At 39.8% G+C, this 27,652-nt stretch overlaps 1 protein-coding gene across 17 annotated transcripts in view; it reads right to left on the minus strand.

Annotated features, from left to right (window-relative positions):
• Positions 1-4,343: 4,343 nt before the first annotated feature.
• Positions 4,344-27,652, minus strand: part of ENOX2 (ecto-NOX disulfide-thiol exchanger 2) — a 264,447-nt gene continuing 241,138 nt past the window's right edge. For 16 of the 17 annotated variants that reach the window (XM_057314455.1, XM_057314462.1, XM_057314484.1 and 13 more), the window contains 5 exons: positions 17,873-18,054; positions 15,671-15,778; positions 12,192-12,300; positions 9,621-9,706; positions 4,344-7,291 (listed from right to left, as the gene is read on the minus strand). In XM_057314455.1, the coding sequence (XP_057170438.1) occupies positions 7,160-7,291; positions 9,621-9,706; positions 12,192-12,300; positions 15,671-15,778; positions 17,873-18,054 (617 nt within the window). In that variant the 3' untranslated portion in view covers positions 4,344-7,159. The remainder of the gene's footprint in view (positions 7,292-9,620; positions 9,707-12,191; positions 12,301-15,670; positions 15,779-17,872; positions 18,055-27,652) is intronic. The other variant, XM_057314466.1, reaches the window with a different exon arrangement.

The raw sequence follows: 27,652 nt of genomic DNA on the forward strand, positions 1-27,652 counted from the left end.
ATTTGCCCCTGCTAGCTCATGGGGTATTGTGAAGATCAAATGACATAATGTCTGTGTACAGGATTGCTCTGAAAACACTTTAAAGTGTGATATAAGGTATTTGTTGAGGAATATTATTGAGTTAAGATTGAAGAGGTCTGATGATCCAGAGGGCTATTCATCAGACCTGGAGTGAATGCAGTTAGGTAGAACACTCTTTAATATGTCGTGCATCCCATTTTCCATCAAAGATCTGAGATCATCTTCACAAAGCTCCGCACTTGGGTCTGAACGCTCACATTTGTGTATAATCGATTCCTTTTCCTTCCTTCCATTGCCCCAAGTAATGGCTTCAGTATGCCTTTGACACCACCCACCCAGATAGAAAATTTAGGGAAGCTGAGATCTGCAAAGCTTCCTGTCACACTAAAAGAATAGGATGATGTTATGGACCTTGGGATATGGGAGAGAAGATAAGGCCACTCTGGCCTCCTTGTTAATGCGATGTGCTCTGCCCTGTGAAAACCGAGGGTAAAATTAGGAGGATACTGGAAACCATAAGATAGTAGAAGGCAGTTTCTTCCTTATGTCAAGCTTGGGCCAGGCATTACTTACCTTTAATGGAGTGTTGATCAGTAAAATCTCCTAAATTTCTCTGAGCCAGCAGGTCTCATTCTTTTTTTTTATTGTTTAATTCCAGTATAGTTAACATACAGTGTTCTATTAGTTTCAGGTGTACAGTACAGTGATTCAACACTTCCATTCAATGCCCAGTGCTCATCACAACAAGTGCCCCCCTTAATCTCCATCACCTATTTAGTTCATCCCCCACCCACCTCTATGGGAACCATCAGTTTGTTCTCTATGGTTAAGAGTCCGTTTCTTGGTTTGTCTCTCTCTCTTTTCTTATTTGCTCGTTTTTTGTTTCTTAAATTCTACATATGAGTGAAATCCTATGGTATTTGTCTTTGACTGACTTATTTTACTTAGCATTATACACTCTAGCTCATCCATGTCATTGCAAAAGGCAAGATTTCATCCTTGTGGGGGCTAAATAATATTCCATTGTATGTATATACCACCTCTTCTTTATCCATTCATTTTATTGATGGACATTTGGGCTGCTTTCATAATTTGGCTATTGTAAATAATGCTGCTATAAAAATAAGGGTGCATGTATCCCTTTCAATTAGTGGTTTTGTATTTTTTGGGTAAATACCCAGTAGTGGGATTACTGGATTGTAAGGTAGTTCTATTTTTAATTTTTTGAGGAACCCCCATACTCTTTTCCACAGTGGCTTTACTAGTTTGCATTCCCACCAACAGTGCAAGGGGGTTCCTTTTTCTCCACATCCTCACCAATGCTTCTGTTTTTGATTTTAGCCACTCTGACAGGTGTGAGGTGATACCTTATTATAGTTTGGATTTGCATTTCACTGATGCTGAGTGATGGTAGGCATCTTTTCATGTGTCTGTTGGCCACCTTTAGGTCTTCTTTGGAGAAATGTCTGTTCATGTTTTCTGCCCATTTTTAAATGGGATTGTTTGTTTTTTGGGTATTGAGTTATATCAGTTCTTTATATATTTTGGATACTAACCCTTTATTGGATATGTCATTTGCACAATCTTCTCCCATTCCATAGGTTGCCTTTTACTTTTGTTGATGGTTTCCTTCACTATGAAGAAACTTTCTATTTTGATGTAGTCCCAATAGTTTAGTTTTGCTTTTGTTTTCCTTGCCTCGGGAGATATGACTAGAAAGATATTCCTACGGCCAATGGCAGAGACCTTCCTGCCTGTGCTCTCTTCTAGGATTTTTGTGATTTCAGGTCTCACATTTAGATCTTTAATCCATTTTGAGTTTATTTTTGTGTATAGTGTAAGAAAGTGGTCTAGTTTCATTCTTTTGCAGGTAGCTTTCCAGTTGTCCCAACACCAGACCCAAAGACTGCCTTTTTCCCATTTGATATTTGTTCCTGCTTTGTTGAAGATTAATTGACCATATAACTGTGGGTTTATTTCTGGGTTTTCTATTTTGTTTGATATATGAATCTATTTTTGTGCCAGTACCATACTGTTTTGATCACTGTAGCTTTGTAATATAACTTGAAGACTAGAGTTGTGATATCTCCAGCTTTGCTTTGCTTTTTCAAAATTGTTTTGGCTCTTCAGGGCCTCTAGTGTTTCCATATAGATTATAGGATGTTTTTGTTCTAGTTCTGTGAAAAATGGTGTTGGTATTTTGATAGGGATTTTATTAAATGTCTAGGTTGCTTTGGGTAGTACAGACATTTTTAACAACATTTGTTCTTCCAATCCATGAGCATGGAATGTCTTTCCCTTTCTTTGTGTCATCTTCAATTTCTTTCATCAGTGTTTTATAGTTTTCAGAGTACAGGTCTTTCACCTCTTTGGTTAGGTTTATTCCTAGACATCTTATTATTTTGGTGCAATTATAAATGGGATTGTTTTCTTAATTTCTCTTTCTGCTGCTTCATTGTTGGTATATAGAAATGCATCAGACTTCTGTACATTGATTTTGTATCCCAGCAGGTCTCATTCTTAAGTTACCCTGTGGCCCTATGGTATTTCTGACACTAGAAAGGTAGCTCTGCTGTCATCAAAGTTTGCCAATATTATTATTAGTTGAATAACAATTATAGCTATTTTTTGAACACTTATTTTGCCAGGCAGTTAGTACGGGGCACTTTACATTGAGCAAAGCCTCATGAATGATGCTTTCAGGGAAATATGCTTAGATTTTCACTTTATAGATGAAAACCAAAGGCCCGGAGAGGTTAAGTGACATTGTTAGAAGGTGACCTCAGGCACCATGGTATAATAGAAAAAGAATGAATTGAAGCCAGACAGATTTGGGTTCAAATCCTGGGCTTTATCCCCACTAGCTATATACCTTGGTCAAGTAACTTAACCTGAGCCTTTTTTATCCTCTTACCATATTTCAAGCTTCTTAACACTAGTGAAGCCTTCCACAACATCCCCCTGTAGCACCTTGTACGTGACTGTGTCATTTAGCAGGCAACCCCACCAGAGTGTAAACTCTTGAAGAGGTCATGTTTTGTTCCCCTTTGAATTTCTAAGTCCAAGATTTGTACATATCAGGTGCTCTAAATGGCATGTGAATGAACAATGTGGGACTTATGGTAACACCAATTAGGTTGATATGAAGGATAAATAACATATTGGAGCAGTAGGAAATTTTAAGTTTGCAGTTGGACAGACTAAGATTCAAATCTCATCTCTGCCTCTTAGAAACGTAAGCAAGTTACATTACATCTCAGAGTCTCAGATAAAACCTAGGATAATATTATCTATCATTCACAGTTGTAGTAAAAATGAATAAATCTCTCTCTCTCTCCTTCTCTAGATAGGTAGATAGATGGTAGATAGATAGAGATACACACACACATATCGCTGGTAAGTTGGAATCACTAATCAATGTTAACTTTTATTAGTGCATATGAATGTAGTTTGTATAGAGTGCTACACAAATACTCATTTAACAAACATTTACTGAGCACCTGCAATGCACCAGGTTTTGGGATGTGACACTGAACAAGACAAATGAGGACCATACTCTCCTTCCTAGAATTTACACTCTGGGACTGGATGTGGGGGGTGCGTGGGGGCACAGAGAATAATAATTCAGGTCTCAAGAGTGAGCCATCATTACTATCTTATTCACACCATTGACAGTTGGTCAACACTGAATATTTTTCATGCTGAGCTTTCATGGTCTTGGCTACAGGGTGAAGGATTTAAGTCCAGTGTGTTAAAGCCTGCTCTTCTAGCTCCTTGAGGGCAAGCACCAGGCACACTCGTTTTGTGCACCATAATGCCTGGGGGGGGGGGGGGTGCTGGGCCTGAATGTTTGAAATACCCCACAATTAGTACTGGGCACTTTATATTGAGCAAAGCCTCATGAATGACTCCACAATTCTAGGTGTGAACACAGAAATATTTTTCTTAAAGTGAGGGTAAGGTCATAGCTTATAATTCTTTTTGGCTGAATCCTAATCATAACTCTTTATTGTGAACTCGCTATGGTCCAGGCACTGGCTGGGCAATTTGTACATGCTATCTTGATGACTCTTTACCACCACTATCAGGTACTATTTTTCCTGAAATTTACCCATAAGGAAATTGAAGCTCTCATGTCCGTGTAACTTGACACACAGGCAGGAAGTGACCGTAGGGGGCAGGACAGCATAATAGGCGCTCAGCAAATGGGAGCGATTGTGGTGAAAAGTGAAGCTGGGTCTGAGAGACGGTCCAAGACAGCTAAGAATCCCAAGGGCTTACCCAGTTCCAGCAGGTGAGTCAAAGGTCTTGCACATCTATGCTGTCTTTTCAAGGGATATAGTTTATTCTGCATTCTATGAAAAACATACAGTTTTCGGCCCAATTAAGAACAAAACTTTGTATAACTAGAACATAGGTAAGTGCTTAGTTTGCTCTGAAAACTATTTCATTTTCACTGAGAACATTTAACAAGCAACTTGGTAACATTAAAGAATCAGAACTAGAGATGTCACAGGACTGGAAAGAGAGATAAAACAACCATTTGTAAAATTAAAAAATGCTTCTATTCATTATTATCTGGAAAAATCTAACTATTGGATCTCCTAAAAATAACAAAACAGTAATACTTCAAAATTTAAGCAGAATAAAGAACAATAGATAGAATAAATAGCACTGAGCAGTTGCAAGGCAAAATAGCTTCATTAATATATTTCTATAATGGATGGGAAGAATTGTGAGATGGTATGTGCTGCAATTTGATTATGTAATATAATGCAAATGGATTTTATTTTTACACATTATGACAACTTTGGACTAGCATAGTAGTCAGGGTTCACCAAAGAAACAGAACCAGTCAGATGTGTATACACACACACACACACACACACGAATTTATTTTAAGGAATTGGCTCATGTGATGGTGGGGGCTGGCAAATTTGAAATTTGTAGGGCTGGCCAGCAGTCTGGAAATTCTGGCAGGTGTTAATGCTACAGTCGTGAATCCAAAGGCAATCTGGAGGCACAATTCCTCTCTCCTCAGAGGACTTCAGGTCTTTAATGGACTAGATGAGGTCCAGCAACATTATGGAGGACAATCTGCTTCGATTCAAAGTCTACCAGTTTCAATATTAATGATATCTTTTCAAACATACCTTCACAGCGTCTAGACTGGTGTTTGATTAAGCAACTGGGCACTATAGCCTAGCCACCTTGACACACAAACTTAACCCTCACAACCAGTGTATCTGAGCAGGCTGGGAGGAGTACACCTGGACTCAACTGGCCAGAATAATAGAAAGAGAACATTTGTAGCACAAGTTGATTAAGTGAAGGACAGCAAGGGGCCTTGGTGTAACAGTTGCTGCTTTAAAATTTGTTGTTTTAAAATTTCATGGCATTTAACTTATTTAAATAAGAAATAATTGATCAGTGGCAAATTTCCCTTGATTTCAAAGATGTTATTAAAATAAGGCATTCCAGGACCTCTGAGACTGACAAAGCTAAGGCTTCTGTAGCGCAGAAGCCAGCGCGGCTTCAGGGAGGAGGCTAGAAACAGAACTGTAGCTCCCTGCTCACGCCACAGCTGTGTGCTTCAGGGGGAAGCCAGCTTTCAGCATGACTGAGCGGCTGTGGGGCCCTATTGCTAGTTGTCAAGGCGAAGGTTTAGCATCTTCTTTCTGGTAGTCCAAAGAAGAAATCGAGATGATTCACTAAAGGATTAGAGAACAAGTAATTCAAAACAGAACACCAAACTGAGGTATAAAAAAGGAATATTTATCTTTGAAAAATACAACTTTGAACACTACTGGCATCTCATTTACAAAGCATTTTCCTGAAATACTCTTCATTGGCTTTGCTTACTTATTAGTACATTCTTTTACTTTGAATCAAGACTCAAGGGAGGGCATGCTCGTGTTACTATAGGCACCAGCAACACCACAGAAGAAAGGATCATCTGTGCCTCAGGATATTAGCCCCAAATCCTCATCCTTTCCCTTTCGTTTCCATCAAGCAGGACTTCCTGACTGGTCCACGTACACTCCGCCATTGCAAACTGCTGGTGGGCACCACAGAACGGGAGGTGCCCCCAGCCATCGGCGCTCCAGGCAGAGCTGAGCTATTTGCAGGAAACCTCACACACCCGGGCTCATTCGTTACCGGGAGTGTTCTACTATTACTCATATCAACTATTTGCAAACATTCAGCTTGAAGTGAACATAGTATTTACAGCGGTACATGGTTTGCAATTCAACACGCTGACGGCAGAAGAAAAGGGACCAACAGACTTTATAAGAAGGCCAGAGGGAAGGCATATTAAAATGAATCCCTTCTGCTAACGTGTGTGTGTATGTGCATGTGCACATGCGCACACGTGTTTTAATTCATAGAAAACTAAACGTGCCCTCCTTTAAAAGCAGACTATTTACAAGGTGATTCTGAATAGCACATACACATGCCAGTCATACTGGACACTTGTTTTCTGCGAATACATCTAGATGTTTTTAATCTGCTATATTAGAGAAAATAACTTTGGAACATTTGTCAACTTTTGGTTCACAGTAATTTTGCAAAAAGCCACAAACCATGCTTTGTCTTTTAAAAGGTGAGCCTGGTCAGGCACCTTCTAGAAGATGCTGTGTTATTCACTTACTGGCTTACTGGGGATCGGAAAGACCACATCAGTTATGGAGTACCTAGTGCTCCTCTCATTCCTCTCCCCAGTAGCAACATTAATCTGAAGAGAAGTTTTGAAACACAAATCACATACAAATCATCAAAACATTTCAATTAACAGTGTTTAAAAAAATACCAAACTCTACGACAGTAGTACAGACACTGAAAACACCCCAAATACTCTTTAGCCTCAGGCCTTTTTCAATATCACTAATAAAAGAGACAAGCCACTGACAGAATGGGAGCAAATTACAGTGCTTGAGGGTCTGAGTCCATTTCTTTTTAGGGCCTGTAGCTCGAGGTGCTGCTCTAGGATCCTTATTTTAACTCAAAAGATATTCGGGGAATGACCCGGCAAATTTAAAGCACTTCCCACTTGAAAACCATTGCGAATACAAATCACTTTCTCAGCATGTCCACTGCACATTCATCTGCAGGAGCCCAGGCTGTCAGGCCGCGGCATTCAGGTCAGTTTCAGGCCCTCGAAGCCACAGAACTTCCACCTCTTCTCCAGACTGGCTCCAACCCCGGTCATTTCCTGCCTGAAGGTGTGCTGCAGCTTGCTCATGAGAGACTCCACATCGCTGGTGCAGATCTGCGGGCCAGACAGAGGCGCTCCACTCAGAAGCAGTTCCACCCTCCACACACGGCCCCCCGTGCTTCCCTTGTACGGGTTTCGTAACTGCTGTATGTAGGTAATAATTTACATACAACAAATTCACCTACTCTATGTGTGGAGTTTGATGAATTTTAGTACATTTATACAATTGGGCAACTCTCACCACAATTTAGTTTTAGAACATTCTATCACCCACAGAAGGTTCCTTCATGTTCCTTTGTAGTCAATCGTCCCTCCCAATCCCTGACTTGGATTTTTTCACTGCAGTTTTGAATTTTCTGGAAATTTTATATATGTGCAATCATATAATATATATATAGTCTTTTGTGACTAGTTTCTTTCACTTAGCATGCCATTTTGGGGATTGATCACCATCGAGCTTTTAATGAAAAGAGCTGGTGTCAGTTGTGTGGACGGGCTTGGATTTGCAGCCAGCCGAACGACAGCTGATCAATGCTGCTGCTGTGTGCAGGCCGACTGAAGCTGCAAAGCCTTTTGGGAGGGGAGGGAGGCAGGGCAGAATTCTTCACACATGCATTGCTTTACAAAGGAAAAATGACAGAAATAAGGAATGCCCTATATTCCTACTTCTGTGCATTGTCTCCCTCTCCCCACTTCACACACACACACACACACACACACACACACACACACACATCAATATAAAAACAAAAATCTTCGGACCCCTTTAGGACTTGTTTCAGGTGGTCATCTTGACATGAGTAGCAACCTTCCTAACTGTGAACCCTGCACTACGGCTTGACTGAAGAGCACTAGGGGATCCTGAGAGAAACCCTCAGTTGCCACCACACTGAATGTTCCTGAAGCTGGAGGGAGGGGGGCCCCCCCCATTCTGTTGGCATCACTGCAGAATCTCTTTGGGAGGCCCTGTCACTACTCTGGCAGGAAGTTGCTCAGGAGAAAATGGGCTGAGAATAGGAGTGAAGTCATGCTTTCTTCCCACTGCTAGTAGTAGACGGTAGCCAGTTAAGTGAAAAATGCACATTGCAGAGTATCATACAGAGTTGAATCCCCATTCCAAAACCATAAATATACAATGTTTATAGATGTATACATACAATATAGGTGCAGCATATGGTATGGAAAATGGTCTGAAAGAAGATATGCCAAACTGTTAACAGTGGTGATCCTGGAAGGGTGGGGTTGGGTCACTTTCCCTTTCCTTTCACTGGCTTTCTATGTTGCTTACATTTTTAACAAAAATGTATGCATTATTTTTTTTTACAATTTTTTTAAAAAAGGACCAGACCATTTTTACTGACACATAGTTCAATTTCATACCACTTCAACCTACCACTTAGTTCTGGTGCTCACATTTGATCCCTCCCTTTGCTGCCAAATGGGCTGTTTAATTGCGGAATGGTATCACTTCCCAGAGCTCAATGAGGGGGGTGGGCTGGCTCAAACTAAAACAAATGCCACGAGGACGATGCATCACCAGAGCTGGATGCCCACATGCGCAAGTGCCTCTGTTAAGAGGACATGTGCTTAAATGGCTTAACTTTTTGGACATCCAACTATCAGGAATCTGCATTTCAGTGGCCACGTCTCAAGAGCCCCAGGTCCTGTGAAATAGTGAATACAATCCACGAGCAGGTTTAACTGAATGTGGCTTCTGAAAAAAAATCTATCTTGAGGTTATTTATTCTGAGGGGTCGAGAGTCCCCTCCTGCTTCTATGAGGCATCCTTGACTTTCTAGGGAACTAATACTTACCCTTGCCCCCAGTGCTTTGTGATCCCCCCCCCCATAGAACAGCATCCCGGGAAGGAAGCGACCCATGAACAGAACTTGAGTCCATGTCACAGACTTACTGTCTCCCCTGTTTTGTTTTTGCCCCTGCCTTGATCATTTCAACACAGGTAATGACAGTGGTGACAGTGATGGCTGGAGTAAGACTTCTGAACATTAACATTTGCTAATGGCTAAAGGCCTGGTACAAAAGTTGACTGGTGAGAGATAGTGGGTCACTTGCAGCTTATATAGAAATTAAAAGAAAGGAGGAAAATTCTTCTAAAATGTATCTTGGAAGGAGGGTGGTCAACTCATTCGGGTTTGCCCACAACTTTCTGGTTCTGGTACTGGAAGTCATAAGTCCTAGGAAACCCCGTAGTCCCAGGCAAACGGAAGCAGACGGTCACCCTACTTGTGAGAGAGAAGCTATGCACTGCATCGCAGTGAGAATAGGTGACGGAAATTTTCTTAGAGCGATTACTAAAGACTTACTTATGCTTGAAGAAAGTACCCTCCGGCCCCTTGCATGCCCATTTCAGGACCCCACGTACCTTATTGTCTAGACGGTGCAAGTAGGAACAGATGTATTCAATACTTGCTCCAAATGGATGGACATGAAGAAATGTGGAAATAATCCCTATAGTGACAATACCATGGAGGTTACACTTGAGCATTATATACTTTGAGATGAGAGCTAACTCACATGTACCACATACTACATACTGGGCACTATTCTAAGTTTATATACATTTTATTCATTTAACCTGTACAACAACCCACTGCATATATTGCTTCTCACTACACTATATCACATGGAGAAAAGCTGGCATTTGAGGAGTCACTTCCATCATTCATGATGGCAAAAGACCATTGGAGTTCTACATTTCACAATGAATTTAGAATTTTATAATGAATTTAGATTGTGCTGGCTTTTTGCAGTTCTTCTGCACAGTCTTTAAATTGGACTTGAGCTTCTTATGCATTAATAGTGTCTTGCTGTTGTGGTAAAAGTACAAATCAGGTACTTCGCCTGATTCACTTCATGCCTCTCACAAGAGAATCTGCTGATTATATTTGGTTTTATTCTGTGAGTAGCTCTGTAAAGAAAAGCCAAACATTTCATTCACTCAAGTGGTCACTAGCATTTGTTTGTGCTTAGAGTTCTAAATCTCTTCAAGTAACACATTTTTTAAAATAGAAGTTTACAGCCTCCAGGAATGTGCACAATTTTTACTCAGTGTCACTATGGGGTGGATTGGTAGCTATACCTACTGCCTTGATTGTTCTGGACATCAGGTTAATTGTTCTAATACTTTTTTCTCTGGCAACAGGTAGAACATAAATTGTTCAAAGGCCTACTATTTCTTTCTTTAAATTTTTTGAATTCCTCTCCTTTCATAAAGTCTTAAGAACATCAAATAGACCCAGAATTGAGTTTGCCAAGAACCGCCAGGAAATAAAAGCTAAATTTGGTTTATAGACTACAACCTGTCTATTCCTTCAAGTGACTGATAAAGAATATCACAAGTTTGAGTTGTAGCTTGAGGTTCAAATCGGTTCTTTGTGAAAATCGTCCAAATATCAGAGGGCAAGGAGGTGGGCTGGGGGATCCAGGAGGAGCTGATGGTAGAGTTCAAAATCTGTTGAAATGGATACTACGACTTATAACACTACATGATGCTTAAATGACAAGGTAAATTGAATTGCTGTACGCTGACTCAAGCTGAGAAACTTAAATTCTAAAAAAGACAGTTCATGTCCAAAGGAATTCTAGGTGCTATGGCCAAGACAGGCTGTCTGTCAAATGCTGAGAAATAACTCCATAGGTTTCAAAACACTAAGCAGTTTCTGTAGATTCATACCCAAAGAACCAATTTAAAAAACAGATTTTCCTTTCTCTCTGTCAGCCCAAGACTATATTCTTTAAAAAACAAAACAAGAAACACTTATCTTAAGAATCTTTGTTTCTAGAACTATCCATTCACAGAGGCTTCCTTCTATCCCCAGCTCTTCTCTGACAGGTCTCCCTGTTGCCATGCCAATTTGTTAAAGAACTTTGAGTTGTAAAATGGAAATAAGTTGTCACTTTTCTTGAAGACTCAATGGCAGATCCCCTTGTGCATCTTTATTAACATATCAGAGTGTTAAATCTGACTACAATATCCATTACCAAAGAAGGCAGATATATCTTCAAAATATGCAGAAGCCAATAAGTGTGGAGAACTTCTGAGATTGGGGTGGGCCACTGTGGGGTTCAGCTTCCTAGAAGGCAGCTGGGATTATCTGTTGAGGCCCAGTATCAGCCCCTTGGAAATGGCCGAATATTTTAGGACCTCAATCTGCCACTGTTCTCCAAATGGAATATCAAGTCAACAGCATTTGTGCAGTATACTGGGAGTGCAAAATGGTTCTCATTTTACTGAGGGCTTCCTATGGGCTGCACACTGTGCTAAGGGATTCTAATGAATTATCTTATTTAATACGCATAGCTGCCCTATGATATAGGTAATATCATTCTGCCCATTGTGTAGATGGAGGAACTGAAGCTCAGGAAGGAAATGGTAGGGTCAAACAGGAAACCAGGTCTGTCTTACTCCTCAACCATGTGTTCTATCTTGCTTCTGTGGATGGATTTTTATATAATGAGAGCAATTCTAGCATTTATCTCATCAGAGCCCACCAGTGTCCAACATTCCACAGACAGCCTCCTGAGTCATCTGCCAGTAACCTGGAAAAAAATTTCAGAGAGGCATACACACTTCCTCCAGAGGCTCATCTGGGAAAGCTCTCTGCCAAACAGCGTATGCACTATAACCCTGAGTGGGAGTGAGAGGGCTCTGCTATCCTCACATAGAGATTTAAAAAATGTACAATGTGTTTCTCCAGCAGACCAACTCTTGTGCTTACACCCACACATTTGATGTGGCAGCAACCCCGGGAGCTTGAGGAGGACTGGGAGCTGCTGTTACCATTTCTATAAAGTCTATACTTATCCTGTCATCTTCAGGACTCTGGGTCTGTGCATTGTCATGCTTCATTAATGCCTGATGGGTATATTCATCTTAGGTGAAACCCTTCCCCCCTCCACCATAGTCAATACATTGTATGTGTGTGTTCCTTACCCACGAGTAGAATGTCACGTTCAGATTTGATAGGGCTGCTGTTCAGGGTCTTCTCAAGAGGGTAGTCACTGTCCTGGCTCGATGTACACAGTACAGAAGCACAGCTTTCCTATGGGAATAATATGCTTCCTGGGTCAGTTCACCTTAGTGGGTAACAGACTTGGATTTGATTATGCAACAGGGAACTTTTTAAAGTAGTACCCAAAAGCAATACTGTACAATTTTGATGACTGAATGGGAGAGAAAATAGCATTAATTTATGCAAAAGCATCACAGATCATCCCAAACTTCTTCACATGGTTCCAAAATTTAGACATTCATCTTTGCTAATTTTTTTTCCCACCTTCATCATTCTTGGCTCTATACAGGTAATCTGAAGAACCAGATCCAACATTTACTGCCCACTAGATGCCAGACACTGTTAGGTATGCGTTAGCTCCACTCTACAAATGAGGAAAGTTAGGCTCAGGTAAATTAGGTAAACCACCTTAGATCACATTTCTAGGATGTGGTAGAGCCTAGATTTCATGCCAGGCCATCCACTGTCAAAAGGACTATTCTTCTTAATTTTAGGTCCACAGTCTGCTAAAGGCAGGCCCCATCTCTGAGTGGGGAATCTATGTTGCTAACATACTCCCAGATAATCAACTGTTGGCTTTTGAACTAAAAATTAGAACTTCCATTTATTGACTATCAGCTCTCTCTTCTGTCTGATAAGGACATTATCAGTTAGGATATTCCTGACTTCATATCCGGAAATGACCATAACCAAAATATCATTACTCAGTGGCCTTCTTTGTTGTTGAAAGTTCTTTCTGAGCATAGCAGGTATATTTCATAAGAGATACTCAAGTGAAATTCATGACCAGCAATCAAACTGAAAAATACATCCAGACCTTTCATGGATCTTTCTCTCTTTGGGCACTGAGAACATCTTTTCTGTATTATAAACATGAAGGAAGTGCCTTGAAAAGAACGAATAAAAGGAATCACTGCTTCCAGTCTTACTGCTATTAGAAAAGAAAATGCTGGGGAAATGCTAGTGGGGGCAGATTATGGCTGACTCAAATGCTTTGTCACTTCTTCCCTTCCACAAGCCCTCAGACAGGTGTCCTGTTTTCTTTGAAGATGCCTTCAAAGCTTCCAGGATGTTGCCACTGAATGAAATGAATGGTCTATGCTGCAAGACATGTTGTTTTGTGGATTTACAGGCTTCCTGGCTATAGTCAGAAGGGAAGCCTTTCTTGATGACCTACTCAATCTTTGGCCTTTAGAATCCAATCCAGGCATCATGCCAAGTTTGATTTAAAATACTGGTTCACTTCTAAGCCATGGGTCGTACATCTCCTTCTAACCCCCTTAAAACATTAAATGATCCAGTAAGCCATTTCTTAAGCATAAGAGTTTAACAGGTTGGGGCTGATTTAGGATGTATAGGCATCCTGAGAAGTTTTAGCCACCTCGAATAGAAATGTAGGCTTACTGAAACCTGACTTCAATTTTATTATAGCTGGCATTTAAAAAATTAGAAGGCATACTGAAGAGATGTTTATCACCTTGAATCTTACTGGTAGATTCAAAGAGCTAGCTCTTTCTGCAGTAAAACAGACAGAAGTCACATTGTTATATTGCAAAACACTGACAATAACTCACACTACGGTTTACTGTCAAGAAACCCAAACAAAAACAAAAGAGATCCCTTCTCACCAAAACTTATTGACTTCCTTTCAACCTGGAATTATTTTTGCAGTCTAACGTAATGGTACTTTGCTTCCTAACCTAATTGTGTCAGGTTGAAATATTTGGTCACAAATCAGCTTCCCACAGAAGATCAGTTTATAATGAACTGTCATGACTTTCTCTGAAAGAAACTTTGCTTACAGTAACAGGAGAAAAACATTCTGACTCACATTTTCCTGACTATCAGTTGGCTCTCCTTCCTTATCCTCTTTAGCTGCCACTTCTTGGTATATTCCGGTTCAGGATGAAAAACAAACTAAGGCACAATACGTTAAGTTTCTTCTGTGCCATTTGACCTCTTGCTTCTTTACATAAAATACTTTATAAAGCAGAAAGCAGCTTACACTAAAACGCCCAAAATGCCCTTACACTAAAAATGCCCTTAAATTAATTTGTGATGTCAATCCTAAAGAATGATTCTAAGCATAACGTCATTAGCATAACCTCATGTCTATCGATAGTCTCCTGATTACGCACTCCATTTTACGCAAGAAGCAAAACGGCTATGTAGCAGCTTTGAGCCATTTTTGCAGCTCTGGAAGTATAGGGAAATTCCTGCTACACAGAGTAGCTTTGGCACTTTTCAATTAAATGCTTGATAAATGAATTTCTCTGGGATTGTGCTCGTTTTTTTAATAGCACCCACAAAATTGGAAAGTGAGCTGGTTTTATGAAGTGGAAGAATTAAAAGCATATTGCAAATGGCCTCCAGAAGAAAACACTTTCAATCATTTGTTTCAACTACACCAAGGCTGCCAGTTCTTAATGGCACTCTGGGGGAAGTCACTATGCTGGCAAACATACCCGGGGCCTGTACACATTGCATCTTCCTGAGCTGAGTGCCAGAGATAAAGAGCACGAGCTCTTGTGGAACAGTAGCACTGTTGATTTCTGGCTCTTGGTCTGAGCTCCTAATCTCTTCCTTCTGAGACATTAAAATCAGGCAGTTACGGTCAATGGGCCTTCCTTTTTGAGGATTGCTTCAGTTGAATGTTCAGGCACACAGATGATTAGGGAGGTACTGTTGGGAGACACCATTGGTAGACTTCACACACCTTAAGTAGACTGGGCACCTGATTCATGCTTGTGACACATTAACCTATCCAGATGTTAGGAGACTCCCTAAGAGGCCCTCACTGGTGGCTCTTATTGCTACAAAGTCCCATCTTGCCCTTCCATGCTGCAATCATCAAGCATTAGAATATTCTGTCTTTTTTTACTTTCCACACGTTTTCTACCCTTCAGGTTTGGGCTATTTCACCTGCAGCTGCTCATTATTACACTAGATGGAGTGTCTGCAAAGAAATGTCCATGTTCTAGTTGTACTTGTGTTTCTTCCTTTAATGAAATGCTTCATTTAAAGGTACTCTGTGTCACCCACATTTTCTTTTTTTTTTTTCACCTGCGTTTTCTGTGTTGCTTTTCACTTGGCAAGATGAAGCCAGAATGAGGTGTACATGCTGGTCTTTTCCAAGAGGGAAAGACTGAGGAATTTTAGAGATGGACTAACTGTATTCATTGAAAAGTACACTCTCCAGAATCCTTAGATATGCCAAGGACTCACATCTAAAGGCAGAGCCCTTGATTCAAGAATTACTCCAGACAGGGGGCTTTTAATCCCTACTCAGCCAAGCATTCCATGGTGGTTCCTACTGCAGGAACTTGCAGGGCATTTTCACTGCCACTGCAAGGGGGGGAGCGGGAGGGCAAGGGCAAAGGTTCACAGAGGACTGATGTACCTTTTCTTTAAGATTTTCCAACATTTTTTCCATCTGCAACTTGTCATCCTTGACTTTTTCAAGTTCAGCTTCTTTCCTTTTGTATTCCTCTTGGACTTTGAGTAGATGCTACAAGAAAGACCAAAGACAATCAAGTCTTGAGGAGCCACACTTCATTTAAAAACCCTGGCTGAAATTAGATAGTAAGCTGGCCTGCCTCACTTTCTCCCAGCCCACACAATCATTTCTCCATGCAGAGATACCAAAGGGAAAATCAAGGTACTTTTCACTTAAAATTATTTTATCTAGCTCTTAGGAACATCCTTTGGATTTGTTCATATTTCAGAAAGCATCTGAGAAACTAACTGATCTAATCACTTAACTTTTCTATTCTAACCAGGGGTAAGGATAGGGTATAGTGTTAATCCCATGTGGACAACATCTTGATTGCTGGATAGAACTTAATGTTGTAAAGCATTCTTTCAAATAGCTATTTTCTAAGCCAAGTTCAATTTCTGTGAGGAAAACATTTCACAAATGTTTGTTTCTACATCAGTAGGCAAGGAACTGGATTCATCACCATTAACGATTACAAAAATATTACTTATTTAGCATCTAACATCTAACACGCATCGTGGATAGGGTTTCATATGTGTTGTCTCATATAAACTTCAAGTAACCCCATGATACATAATCCTGAGGCTTACAGAGGTTTAGTGCTTTGCCTTAGGCCATTCAGATAGTAAGCGGCAGAGTTGGGATTTAAACCCAGGTTGGGTCAACACCACAGTCCATGCTCTTTACCACTATGTTAGACTATACTTCTTTTTGGGATAAGATGGGAGAACCTTTATCTTGTTTATAAAGCTATTTTCTAATAAAAAGTAATCAAAATGAGAGAAATTAAATTGTCAGGATGTAGAGACCTAATTGTTTCAGAGGTCACTGAAGTGATGAAATGAAAAAAAAAAAAAAAGGTCGTCCTCTTTAAATTGTATTTCAGTAGCAGAATTGTCCTTATGTGGAAAAGTTTCAAAATCAAGGTAAGAGAGAAAAGCAACAAAACATGTTTCCAAAGTTTTGATTTTCAGAGGCTTGCAAAAGACCATTGGAAGAGCTAAAAGACACACAGTACAATATATGTTGTCAAAATTCTTTGAAGTCTAGCTGAAGAGATGCATTTTTTTGGTGGAAAGCTCTCAGATATAATTTACGTGCTCTAATTAAATTCCACAGTGACAGTAAAAGGAAGGTAAGCATTACTTCACACATTTTGCTAATAGGAAAGGTGAAATATTAATGTGATATTGCTTGTCACACAGGAAGACAGTGGTAGCAGAAGTGATAGGAACATGGGGCTCTTAGTGCCAGAAGAGACTCCTTGTTCACAGTTTGTGATTTCCAGCCAGCAATAAGCTTTACCCTAGACAATTCCAAGGGATACAATCAAAAAAATTATTGCTCAATTTAAATTGTAAGGAAAATGGATGGTCATCTGGCAAGACAGAAGAGGATAGTACCCTTACTCAAAAATACTACTCCTTTATTATGATGAGAACAGATGGTGATATCTTTTAAATTGTAGGCTCACTGTGGTGATGGTTACATAAAACATCTAGACATTGAGCATCTATTACACACTGTTGTATTTGAATGCAATTATAGTTGGATGCACCTATTTACTTTACTTTTTATACTTGGAATAATGTGCAGGTAAACTCATTCACATAAATGACTGTGAAAACAAACCAAAATAAAAGCAAATTGATATTATGTGCCCAAAGCATTGATACTGAACAAGCAAGGGTAGGATTCCTGCCATTTCTTCTAACAGGCTGTATGGTCCAGCACTGGATCAGTAGATACTACTTTTTCATATCTAAATAAGTGAGATTCTTCATAAAGACCCTGAGGCCCTGTCCAGATCCCAAAGCACCTTCTGAAGCAGAAAGAAAAGATTAGATTATGTTTGGTGTAGTTTTACTGTCAAGTATTTTTCACTAAATGTTCATCCTTTGAAAATTGGTGATCCACTGCTACCTCTGGATTGGCCAGGGTATTTCATTAACCATTAACACACAATCCCTTCCTCGGCTATGCCAGAGAACAGAATATCAAGAAGAATAAGAGTTTAGCTATTCTCTTTGCTGGCGGGGGACCTTTTTCCAGGCGAGGAGCTGGTGCTAGCCTTCCTAAAAGCTCAGAACACCAAAAGGCCTTTACCTGTTGCATTCCTTGCAGGGCTTGCTGCAGGAGTTTCAGCTGCTGTTCCTTGTTTGGGTCGTCTTCTTTGGGGGCTTTGCCTTGTTCTTGCTTGAGCAATTCTACCTCATTCCTATAGGCATCGAGCTGCCAACGGAGGCTGTCATTTTCTTCCTTCAGAGCTTCTGCCTGTGATACTAAGGCTAAGCAATCAATATAAAGTCAAACACCCATCTATCCATATTCTTTGTGGTTCACCTTAGTACCATGAAAACTTGGTAGTTTTTAACTGACATGTATAAAAAGTCTCCTGAGCAACTTTAGGTTTCAGGTGGCTATAGCAGCAAGAGATGGACACAAAAGCACACAGAACCATTTTTGTAAAGGAACATAGGATTCCAACACCCTGAAGTCATCATCATGCTTGAAATTCATCACCCCAAATATAACTCAGATATTCCCAGCTAACACTGGTCACTTTTATTTGGAAGGCAGCAAATGATAAGAGCTCTATAATGATAAAGTGCAGCGCTAATTGTCTTGAACTGATGACTGTCCACACAATAATTTTGCAGGGCAGTTATTTTTAAAAATGTAACCTTTACTGTCCTACAGAAGAAAGGTAAATGTAAACATTAAGACACAAAACTTCTGGTTTCTGGTCTAGTGTGTAAGGAGTTTAGAAGTCACCATTCCATCCTAATGACAAATAAAAAACTGAATAAACTGAAAAATCAACAACTCATCTTAGATCCACCAGAGAAGTAAGGTCTCAGGGCAAACTGCCACCCCTGAAACTGGAGAGACAGGCAAATCCGGAGAATCACAACTCACCAGACCAGAAAACTATGAGCAGGAAGCTCCACAGGAACTGGTGGCAAGTAAGAAAACCTAAATTGCAATTGGCTAATTGCTGGAGGCTCAGTGTGGACAAGTCTGAGATTTAAAAAGTCCAGAGGGACCCAGTCATAGTGAGGTTTCTATACTTTTGTGAGTTTTATCTCTAGGACTGTAACCAAGTACTTACAATGAATATTGGAGAAAAATCCTCTTGTGCTTCCATCGGGGGAGGGGAAAAGAAACCATTTTGAAGTACAGCAGAGCATTCTGTTCTTAACAAGGCCTGCCTTCACAAGAAACTATTTTACCAGAGCCTAACCTGCTAGGGTATTACCAGAGCCTAATTGACCGGGAGAAGGGAAATACTCAAATATAGCCCCCTCCAGCCATCCTGTCCCAAGTAAGGGGCGAGAAAAAACTGAGCAACACTTGTGAAATTCACAGTCCGGAGGTATATGTTCACTAAAAGACTGAGACCTAATCACAGGACTATAGAATGCTTCCCCACATTTAACTACCACACCACTAAAGTCCTATTTACTGAAGTTCTTTTCACCCAGTACATCATGTTCAGATTTCAACAAAAGACTACGAGGTGTACTAAAAGGTAAACACACACACACACACACACACACACACACACACACACACTCACAGTTTGAAGAGACTGAATGGGGATCAGAACAAAAGTCAGATATAGCATGAATGTTGGAATTATCAGACCAGGAATATAAAACGTCTATGAATTAGTATGCTAAGGGCTTTAATGGGAAAAGTAGATACCATGAAAGAACAGATGGATAATGTACACAGAGAGATGGAAATTCCAAGGAAGAATCAAATAGACATGATAGGAATAAAAAATAATACCAAAAAAGAAGTGAAAAATGCCTTGGATGGGCTTATTAAAAGACTGGACATGGCTGAGAGAAGAATCTCTGAGCTTGAGGGTATGACAATAGAAACTGTCTAACCTGAAAAGCAAAGAGAAAAAAGCATAAAAAAAACCCCAAGCAGAATATTCAAGGACTACAGGACATCCACAAGATACATGTCATAAGAATATTAGAAGGGAAAGAAAGAGAGAAAGGAATGGCAGCAATAGGTGAAGCAACAATGGCTGAACTTTCCCCCAAATTATTATCAGACACCAAACCACAGATCCAGGAAGTTCAGAGAACATCAAACAGGATAAATGCCAAAAAATTAGACCCGAAAAGACACCTCACCAAAGATACATCAATGGCAAGTAAGCATCATCATATGTCATATGTCATGCATCATTAGGGAATTACAAATTAAAAGAACAATGACATACCACTATACACCTATTAGAATGGTCAAAATCCAAAACAATGACAACACCAAGTGCTGGAAAGGATGTGAAGCAAACAGAAACTCTCCTTCATTGCTGATGGGGAATGCAAAATGCTACTGGCACTTTGGAAGATACTTTGGCAATTTCTTATAAGACTAAACATACTCTTACCATACAATCCAGCAATCATGCTCCCTCGTGTTTACCCAAGTGAACTGAAAACTTATGTTCCCACAAAAATATGCACACGGATTTTATAGCAGATTTCTTCTGGCAGTTTTATAATTGCCCCAACTTGGAAACAGCTGCAATGTTCTTTAGTAGATTAATGAATAAATTGTGGTACATCCAGAAATGGAATATTATTCAATGCTAAAAAGAAATGAGTGATCAAGCCATGAAAAGACCTGGAGGAAATGTAAATGCATATTACTAAGTGAAAGAAGCCAATTGAAAAGGCTACATAACTGTATGATTCCAACTATATGGCATTCTGGAAAAGGCAAAACAATGGAGTCAGTAAAAAGGTTAAAAAACCCCCACAAATCCTAACCTGGTTGCCAGGGGCTGGGGGAGGGAAGAACAAATGGGCAGAGCACAGAGGATTTTTAGGGCAGTGGAACTATTCTGTATGATACTATAATGGTAAATACATACATTTTAAAGATTTGTCCAAACCCATAGAATGTACAATAATACCAAGAGTGCACTCTAATGCAAACTATGAACTTTGGGTGATAATGATGTATTCACTGATTGTAAGCAATGTATTCCTGTAGTGCAGGACATCAGTAGTGGAGGGGGGGCTATGTATGTGTGTGGGGGAGACAGGGGTATTTGGAAAGTCTTTACTTCTTGTTCAATATTGTTGTAAATCTAAGACTGCTCTAAAAAATTAAATGATTAATTAAAAAAAAACCCAAGACACAAGAGGAAAACTTGGTTAGCTTTATTTATGGTTATGGCACATTTTTCAAGGCCAAAAATCAGAAAAGCTATTATAAAATATTTAATCAGAGGATTTTCATTCATTCAACAAACTCTGAGTACCTTCCCTGTACCAGGCTTATGATAACAGTAAAAAATGAGATTCCACTAATCTCTATGGTTCACAGTCCAAATTAATGGAAACAGTTGTAGTTTATTCCTTTTTTTGATTCCTGATGGAGCATAAAGCCCAGAAAAGAGGTGTTAGCAAAATGGATCAAAATTAAAAACCTGTATATTAAATGTATGAGAATGTTAAAAGGCAACTTGTCAAAGGTGTGCATTTTTTCAGCTACTTATGGGGAGGGTCTCTGAGTAGAAGAAAGTAAAAGAAAGTAATGGAAATAAAATCTTCAAGATTATTAGCTATAAGTGGTGGAAGAACGGTTCTGTAAAGGGATTTCAAAGACAAGAGTCATTCTCTACAATAAATGGAAAGAAGTTGTGCTTTACGAAGACGAAATACATAGAAGAAAATAATATTCTGAGGGACAAAACATCCTCTATTTCTAAAAGAAAGCTACTCCAAGGGGGTGGTGTGGGGTTTAATTCTGCGCTTTCAACCTGAGGGTTTTGCTGAAACAATCAGGTACCAGCATATGCTGATGTAATCAGATTGTCTATCCAAATTAGAGAGTGGCAATTCTTCCTATTACATGTTCTCTTGTTTTCTGTGAATAGCCATGCAATTATCCTGATATGGCAGTTTGAACCTTGTATTTTAATTTTTAAAAAGAAATTACAAAAATCTTTGGCACGACACATTCATTGTACGTTTAGTTTTATTATGGATTTTAATTTTTGCTGTAATCTTACAGCTTTTGTGTCTTTGAAGAGAAAGCTGTTACACAGAGAGTTGAATTCCCAGCACTGTAAATACTATCTAACCTTGCCATCTCTCCCAGTAGCAGGGATACCTGTTGTCAGACAGGGAGCATTCCTCACAATCACAGCACTAAAAGAAGATGCTAAAAGTGAAGATGACTGTATATACAGGAAAGTGTATGGCAGAAGGGACATGAGCTATCTGCCAAAAGGGAAGAAATATTTGAATTGCTTGTTGGGTCAGTACCAAGGATAGCATCTTGAGCTGGAGTTCCGCTGAATAACACAGAGGCTCCTCTGTAAATCAAATGACTGCTACAGATATAAAGTTATTCATTTCTGCTTTGGTTTGCATGTTTGTCCTCTGGCAAGGCATACGGCTCAATACTAAATAGTGATATTTCATCTTCCTCCTTTTGTTTCTTCTTGTACTGCAGGCTAGTGATTATGCTCATGTCTTACGAGTCATGTGGAGAAATGTGGAAAAGGGCAGAGATCTAGGAGAATGGCTAGAGGCATAATCTCCAGTTTATTTTTTTATTTTTTAATAAATGCAGAAATATTTTCCCTCTGAGCAAATGAGGAGGAGAGACTGATTCTCTCCCAGGGGGAAAGGGCATGCTGATGAGCGGAGATAGATTCCTACAGCCAAGTGCGAACAGATAATAATCTCCTCAGTTTGGACCTGTCACTAAGCAAAAGAAAATGTGATCTCCTCTAATGCCACCAGGGCACCTTACTTACAAAATGTATTTCCCACTCCCTGAAATGAGGGTTTTTGTCATTTTAATGAGGACACCAAGTCTTTACTTCCACAGACTTAATATTAATTGGGCCCATTTCTGAAGTTGGAGTTCTTTGTACATTGCCAGAACATTGAAGAGTTCAATATTACCTTTTAATAATATGTTTGAGTAGGTGAATCCATCAGTCCTGATACTAAAGAGCATAGTACAGTGAATTTATTCATATCTTGCCATCATTAGTTCTTGGCTGCTCCTTTTTGACTATTTCCTATGTGGAAAAAACGTTTCTCTTTATGGGGATTGCTCCTCAGATCTGAAGGCTGCCAGTTCATCATGGCAATATGAACGTACGAAGGCAGCTGTGAATTCTTTTTAGAGGAGCCACTCAGAGCAAAATCCGAGATATGTTTTTCTATGACAAAAGATCTAAAAGGATTTTGTGCCATTAAAAAATTAATGCCTGAGTTTCTTCGGTGGTACAAAGAAAACAACAAAAATTTTAATGGAAGCAAATTGAGGGGGTTGGCCACCCTCACAAAGCTGCATTACAGGAGATGCTTAAAAAATGTCTCCAAATTATTGAAGGAAGATGTGTAACAAATGTTACCAAATTATAGAAGGGAAGATGTGCAACATTCCTCTCAAGGGTCCTAAAAAATGTTTGAGCTGGAGTGATTCACGAAGAGAAAAAGCCAAAAAGAACAAAGTGGAAAGAGAGAGGGAGATGATATGTGTGGTTGCAGGCCAGTTCAGGGAAATTTTTAAGTGAGTTCCCTGACCTCCCAAAGCCTTGCTTTCCTTATCTCTGCAGGTCATTACTCCAGTGAGGCTGCTACCAGTATGGATGCACCAGGGACTTCGCTGTTTCTCCTCTGAGATCTCTAAATTCCCGTCTCAAACACAGTATCTTCATCTGTCAGTTACCTCACTGCCCCTCATCACCTTGAGACGGTGCTCTCTTTCTTTGCTGGGGACCTTTAATCTCTTCGAGTGGCCAACTTCACCCAGTCCATTAACTATTTTCTGGCTAAACAGATTCCACTGCAAACTCCTTAGTACCCTATATTCCTTCACCCTCCTAAAAACCTTTGGCCAGTCTTACCATGCCAATTCCTAGCTCATGGTCACTCGACTCAACTTTGCACCTTATCCTGGGTTGCAGAGGACTCTTATAGGAAGTTGCAGAGCTGGGCAGTCCTGGTCAATACAGACTCATGTTGGTCCTTGCTGGTAGGTCTCTTACCTCTCACTGATTTCTTCCATCCTGCCCAGTGTGTTTATTCCAGGTCTGCTCCTGTCTCCTCATGGTCTCATTTCCAAAGCATTTCCCTAATTATTTTTTTATAATAATTTTTTTTATGTTATATTAGTCACCATATGGTACATCCCTAGTTTTTGATGTAAAGTTCCATGATTCATTACTTGTGTATAACACCCATTTAGAGAGGCGTGGGGAGATGGGCAGAGAATCCTCAAGCAGACTCCCCACTGAGCATGGAGCCTGACATGGGGCTCGATCCCAGGACCCTGAGATCATGACCTGAGAGTCTGACGTTTAACTGACTGAGCCACCCAGGTGCCCCTAGACTGTTCTTTTTCTAACTCTCTGCAAACTCCTCCTTCTTTCCTTCTCCCTTACTGTGGGTAGCCACCAAAGTTCTGTATTTAGCCCTTTGCTCTTCTTTTTCTCACTTGTCTTTCACAATCATTTATTCACATCCTCCAAGCTTTAGCCAACACCTCTGTACTACCATCTTCTATTCCTTCTACTTCTTGAACCCTGATTTGAATATAAATCCTTTATATCTATTTCCTAACTACCTACTGTCTGAAACTGATCTCATATTTTACAAATGAGTCCCATGCACCAGTCCATTTCTGTCAGTGCTACTAGTATGTGTTTAATTTGTAACCCCCTCCTCAAAAAAAAAAAAACTTTATGTTGAAGCCCTCAGAATGTGACCTAATTTGGAAATAGGATCTTTACAGAGGTAATCAAGTTAAAATGAGGTCATTCAGGTGGGCTTATGGACTTATACGACTGGTGTACTTACAGAAAGGAGAAATTTGGACACAGAGACATGCAAACAGGGAGAATGTCATGTAAACATGAAGGCAGAGATTGGGGTGATGCATGTACAAGCCAAAGAGTGTCAAAGATTACCAACAAACCATTAGAAGCTAGGAGAGAGGCCTGGTACAGATTCTCCCTCACAGCCCTCAAGAGGAACGCACCCTGATGACACCTAAATATCAGATTTCTGGCCTCCAGAACTGTGAAGCAATAAACTTCTGTTGTTTAAGCCACTTAGTTTGTGGTTCTTTGTTGTAGTAGCTCTAGCAAACTAATAGGACCACTGACCCTCCAATCTCCCAAACTAGAAAACCTAGCCTCATCTCAGGTTCTTGCTTTTTCTTCATCATCTGTATCCAATCTGGTGCCAAAGACTTTAGTTATTCTTCTGAAGTGACTTCTAGCATCTTTAATCATATTTTCTGTTACATCTTTTTCTTTTATCATTTTATCTCAGTTCCTGTTACCTTCACTCTAGTCCCAGGCTTCATCATTTTATATCTAAATTCCTATAAAAGTCTCTGGCAGGTCTCTCTTTCTCCAAAATTTATTTCCTAAAATATATAATTCATGTTGCTTTTATCATACCAGTACCATGATTGAGACATGCTTATAGTGCCATATTGTCTATTATGCTAAACGTAACCTTGGCATTCATGGTTCCCCATAATCTAGACCCATCTTGTCCACTCCATCTTTTTTTTTAAAAGATTTTATTTATTTATTCGACAGAGATAGAGACAGCCAGCGAGAGAGGGAACACAAGCAGGGGGAGTGGGAGAGGAAGAAGCAGGCTCATAGCGGAAGAGCCTGATGTGGGGCTCGATCCCAGAATGCCGGGATCACGCCCTGAGCCGAAGGCAGACGCTTAACCGCTGTGCCACCCAGGCGCCCCTGTCCACTCCATCTTTTATCCCCCTATACCCATCATCTTTATTTCCCTCTCTGAGCCCTGTTCCTTCTCCTCTCCTGCCTCCACATCAAGATACTTTCTTACTCTCCTTCTTCTCATCCAAACCTGTTCATCTTTCAAGGTCCTAATCAGTTCTCACTGAATGCAACTACTCTGGCCACACTAATATCTCTTGGCCTTGCTGCATTCTAATCAGTACCTTACAGGTTAGAAGCAAGTGGTATTTCTTATATTTTATGTAAATTTACACATATTGCACCTTTATTTCCATGAGCTTATAGGATGCAGTCTTTATCAATTAATTGGTCAAACTCTTAAAGAGGGAATGATGAGAGGTGGGGGGAGGAAAAGAAGGAGATCGGAAACCAAGAGAAGTAAAAACTTTAGCTAGAACAATGAAGGAGAATGAGTCTCAGTCAATGTTTTCCAAATGTGCTCCCTGGACTATCAGCATCCAAATCGTTTAGGATGCCTGATAAAATGCAAATTCCTGAACTTCATTACAGACCTACTTAATCAAACCCTGCAGTCCAGAAATCTGATTTTTTAAAGGTAACCCAATGATGCTTATATATACCAAATCTGAGAACCACTAGTCTAAGTGGAGAAGGCAGATAATAGATGCTGAAAAGGAACAGCTGTTCTTAGGTTTACTGGGCACATGTACTTTCCATCAGGGCTAACGATAGAATGAAATAGTTTTACACTATCATGATTTGCTTTGATGTGACTCCCCCTCTTTAACACATTGCTTTGAGCACAGCAGTCCTTTCTTCCATGGCAAGAAGGTTTCTAGTACTGCATCACAAATATGGGCTGGGTAATACAGAGTCCCTTGAAGAACAGAAATTTTGTGGTACTCCAAGGAAAGGTCACTGAGACTGCTAGGCTAGCTGTGACTCTTACTTTCTTCAGGAAGTAAAATTTAACCAGACACATGCTCCTAGGTTCCTGGAATTCAAATTTGGTAGCATGGAGAGAGAAAAAAAACAATCTGAGATCTAGTGCTTAAGCTTTTAATTGGAACCAAGTGAAACTAAAACATGAAGCTGATTTAGATAAAACCTGAGGACCCACTTACTGGCTCACACTGAGCAGGATTTCTGCAGCTGACTACTACAGAAGCAAGATAACAAAATTAGATACGATCGAGGGGAAGAAAAATGCACAAAAGTCCTTGAATTAAAATGAATTGAAACCTTCTGGGAGAAAAGCTATTTGGTAAGCTCCATTAAGTCTATTGTAGATAGCTTTATTTGACAAAGCAGCATCCTGGCATGTGGAACAGGAAAGAAAATAGCTATAAGATGATCTGTCAGGGAGTTTCCAGTCTCTAAACGAATAAGATTCTGTGCAGTAGCCAATACAGCTTTTAACTCAAAAGAGATACAGAAGCAAAATCCAATTATATAACTCTAGTAAGTGCATTTAATCTGAATCTCCCATACACCCCCCTCCCCCATTAACTCCTCAAATTCAGCAATTTATCAAGCAAATATTCAAACTTACAGTCACATTCATTTCAGGGGAACACTGGATTAACACTATACAATACTGCAGATACTGAGATGGAGACAGTTCTATAAGTCAAAGATTAGTCAGCTATAAAACATCTTGGCTAAGCACTTAACTAATTTGAATAGCTCAATTATTATGAAACTCTTGTTTTTTTTAGCTATAAGTTTATAGTATGTGTTTTCAGTAATTAGTTCACTGTTCTGAAAATGCTATCTACTGATTACAAAGGATTTATTCAATATTTATGGAGGTTTAGATGTTTAGGGATCTAACATATGGCAGAAATAGAGGAAATTCAGATGTAACAGCTACAAATGCCTTTTTAAAAGTCTGATTTGGTAGTTTTCTTTCCTTAAGAATTTCTGTTCATGGAGTGAAGATTCTAGGGCCACTCAAGTGGCTATAGAGCTGCTGACTTTAATATGCAAGTACTAAAACCAAGAAATCCTGACTTGCATTATAATCAATTGGTTCTCTGGGTCTCTGACTCTCTCTCTCTCTCTCTCTCTCTCTCTCTCTCACACACACACACACACACACACACACACACACACACAATAAGGACAGCATACTATGATAT

The sequence above is a fragment of the Ursus arctos genome, chromosome X (assembly GCF_023065955.2).
Source record: "Ursus arctos isolate Adak ecotype North America chromosome X, UrsArc2.0, whole genome shotgun sequence".
NCBI classification, from domain to species: Eukaryota; Metazoa; Chordata; class Mammalia; order Carnivora; family Ursidae; genus Ursus; species Ursus arctos.